The sequence below is a fragment of the Gavialis gangeticus genome, unplaced genomic scaffold (assembly GCF_001723915.1).
Source record: "Gavialis gangeticus isolate Ggan-Ray unplaced genomic scaffold, GavGan_comp1, whole genome shotgun sequence".
Classification (NCBI taxonomy): Eukaryota; Metazoa; Chordata; order Crocodylia; family Gavialidae; genus Gavialis; species Gavialis gangeticus.
This window is the reverse complement of record NW_017728992.1, coordinates 196,116,379-196,119,613: the sequence shown is the minus strand read 5'-3', so window position 1 is coordinate 196,119,613 and position 3,235 is coordinate 196,116,379. Positions and strand designations below refer to the sequence as shown.

The 3,235-nt window shown below is 42.2% G+C and overlaps 1 protein-coding gene across 1 annotated transcript in view; it reads right to left on the bottom strand.

Annotated features, from left to right (window-relative positions):
- Positions 1-3,235, bottom strand: part of KHDRBS3 (KH RNA binding domain containing, signal transduction associated 3) — a 213,025-nt gene that overhangs the window by 59,115 nt on the left and 150,675 nt on the right. The window contains exon 8 of the mRNA XM_019519668.1: positions 1,251-1,391. Within this exon, the coding sequence (XP_019375213.1) occupies positions 1,251-1,391 (141 nt within the window). The remainder of the gene's footprint in view (positions 1-1,250; positions 1,392-3,235) is intronic.

Sequence of the window (3,235 nt, the reverse complement as noted above, 5' to 3'; positions counted from 1 at the left end):
GTAACATGCTCTGATATGAATTCTTCTAAAAATAATTCTGTAAGTCATTAAATTAATATTAAAGTCCAAACTAATTTTAAAGAAGGGAGCCCTTTAGAAATGCCAGGTCTGGCTCACCATTTTTCATTCTCTATCCTAATAACGAAACACATGATCAATAAGTGTTCTTTATATTTGAAACTCACTGAAATCCTTTGCACTAGCTGCATTGGAAGATTGCTTAAGGATCGAGTTGGGTTTTTTTTGGTTTTGCTGTTATTCATAACAAGTTTCCCCTTCACCTAGGACTGATAAAAAAAAGTCTTCTCTACAGAGAATCCCTGAAAAAACTCCCTCCAAAACAGCTCCCATATTCTGTCCTCAAAAAGTAAGGTTAAGGCAAAACTGATTTAGCATGGACTCCTTCAAAATGGCAGCTGTGTCCCATTGTTCCTGCTGGGAATAAATCCCAGCTGCCCTGGCAACCCAAGAACCACAATCTTCCCAGGTAGATTTACTCTTTGAGAAATCATCTTTAATGAAAGCCTGCAACCTTACTAAAAATAAGAGGTGATAGTAGCCATCTATCACATTGGTTCCCAACCCTTTTTTTTTTTTTTTTTTTTTTTGCTGCAACCGTAAACTGGCCATGACCTCTGACCGGCACTGCAGGGGCTGCTGGGAGCGAAGTGCAGTGGTGGTGGTCCGGGGACGGGGGAGCTGCCAATGCCCCCTTCGTGCACAGTGGTCCTGCCCCACCCACCCACTGCTCCTGGGCCACGTGAGTGTGCATGTGCTTGGGCCCTTTGTGACCCTACTGAGGACCCCTCGCAATCCTGATTTGGGTTGCGCCCCAAGGCTGGGAACCAACACTCTATCACCTTTCTTCACAGGAGGGCATTTCTTCAAAAGGAAGAACATCACCACATCTACGCAACAGGGCTAGCGGGGGAAAAGAGCGGATGGTTTGTGTACATGCAGGCGTGAACATGCAGAGTGAGACACGTCGCATCTCCTATTACTCCAAAGGCAGTTTTAACATCATTAAAAAAAATATCAACTACTAACATTGTTTTTGTTTTTCTGGTTCATGGTCACGTAGGAAATTTTTAATAACTTTTTTAAAACTAAGGAAACTCCCCCACAAAAACTACATTAGATAGTAAATGTTGTTCAAGATGTGCTGAGCTCATTGATTTTCATTGATGCTCCTGCACCTCAGAGGCAGGAAACTAGATTCTTTTGGCCTGGAAGATATGCTAGAAGCGTACCTGTGCCCTACGTGAATTTACACCATCCACCTGAGGGCATAAAGAATGGAGCAGACCGAACCTTCTCTCAGTTCCTCTGTCAATGCAGAATCCAGGTGGCATAGGACTCATACGAGGGGAAGGAGAGCAGGCTGTGGAAACCTTGAAGAATGAGAGTTCATGTAAGATAAGAAACCATGCTTTCTTTAAGTGATTGCCTATATGTATTGTACACACAGGCATTATAGACTGGTATTAGTTAAAAACTAAAACTAGTTAAAAATCTTAGTTTTAATATCTACTGAAGTGGGCATCAGTTCTTGAGGGCTCAACCACAGAATAGCGATGGATGACTGTGCAAGTGGGGCAGTTATGACTGGTGGGAAGGGCTCCAATATATACAGGGGGTTCTTACATGAACTAACACCATCAGACATGCATTTAGACACTATGCGAATACATCCTGACCTCTAACAACTCTACCTGCAAACATTACTACCAGTCTATGGGAGATCCTGCTGGGTCTAGTCCTGTTCAGGTAGCACAAAAGTGCCATGACATAGTAAGGGTATGCAATTAGGCTTTCCTCTGATTTAAGTGGGAAGAAAAAAAAAAAAACCAGCCACCTGAAAGGCTGAACCAGCTTGTCTACTGAAAACTGGAGATAAATGCTGGCAAGAACTGGGCAAGGCTCGAGTCACGCTGTCTTTATGAAACATGGCAGAAAGCCTTAAGAACCTGAATTTCTCTTACTCTCCAAGCTCATGTTATAAAGATATCTTTTTAGTAGTCATAACAAGGAAAGCATTGTTAGATGCTCAAAAGCAGGGTGGATTTGATTTAAATCAAATCAATTAAAAAAATCATTATTTAAATCACTGGTCAGGAAGCCTTGATTTAATCATTGTTTTCTACAATTTTTGTTGTTTGATATAACCTTAATACACATTATTCACAACCGAGGTAGATGTACACACTATACATTGACTTATTTTGATTTTTTTCAGATTAATGTTGCAGCTACATCAGAAAATTGAATTATGATTTGGTTATTTTATTTACCAAAAGGTAATTGAAACAGATACTTGTGAAGTCACTGGGGGATGAACTATCCTCCAATTCACAAGATTAATCGTAGATATTTCAGATATATTTTGCCACGCTGTATTAGAAGGACATCAAATGAGCGCTGCAATATTATTAGTTTAAGGCTTTCTTTGCTTTCTTCTAGATTCCTTCTCATCTTTAATTTAATCTCTTTTATAGCCTGGCAAGCCTGCTGCCATGATAGGTATTCCCTTCTACCGTACCATTCTTCACTAGATCTCAAATCAATGGAGAGGCTAGACTCAGAAACTTATCCATAGGCGACACATAGGAGGGGCATGGGAAGGCAAGTGCCCCCCAAAATTGGCCCTTGCTGGCCAGGGAGTGGGGAGTGCTGGCAGCACTTCCAGTTTTGCTGGTGACATTTCTGGTTTGCCACTGGCGCTTGCAGGGTCAGCAATCAGCTGTTGGGGGGACCCCCACATTGGCAATCAGCTGCTGGTGCCCCCCCAGAGCCAGGAGGCACCAGTTACCCATGAACTTATCCCTTCAGACTTCTGGAATAGTCTGCTCAAAACGTTTCTCTTTTGTTTCTCTTGCCCCTCCCTCCTTGCATTTGTCTCCAGATGCCTTCTCCTTGCCCCGATCTGCTCCACCCCCAACAACCCTCTATTTATTTAACTTCTTGAAACTTTGTACTTTTAGAAAGAGGCAAGGACTTGACTACACAAACATGCAGGAGCACAACAGGGCTGATGGGTAGGTAATCAGGTTCATATACTGATGTTAACAAGGATGTTATCCTTGGAGACAAATCCAGTTTGAGAAATGAAACAAAGCATCACCATGATGCTTAATGGGATCTTCTAGACTGAGCACTGAGTCCCACTGGGTAGAGTAGTTTTCTTTAATCTTTACTAATCTATATAGGAGCCTCTGGAAACCCCAGAAGATTGGGC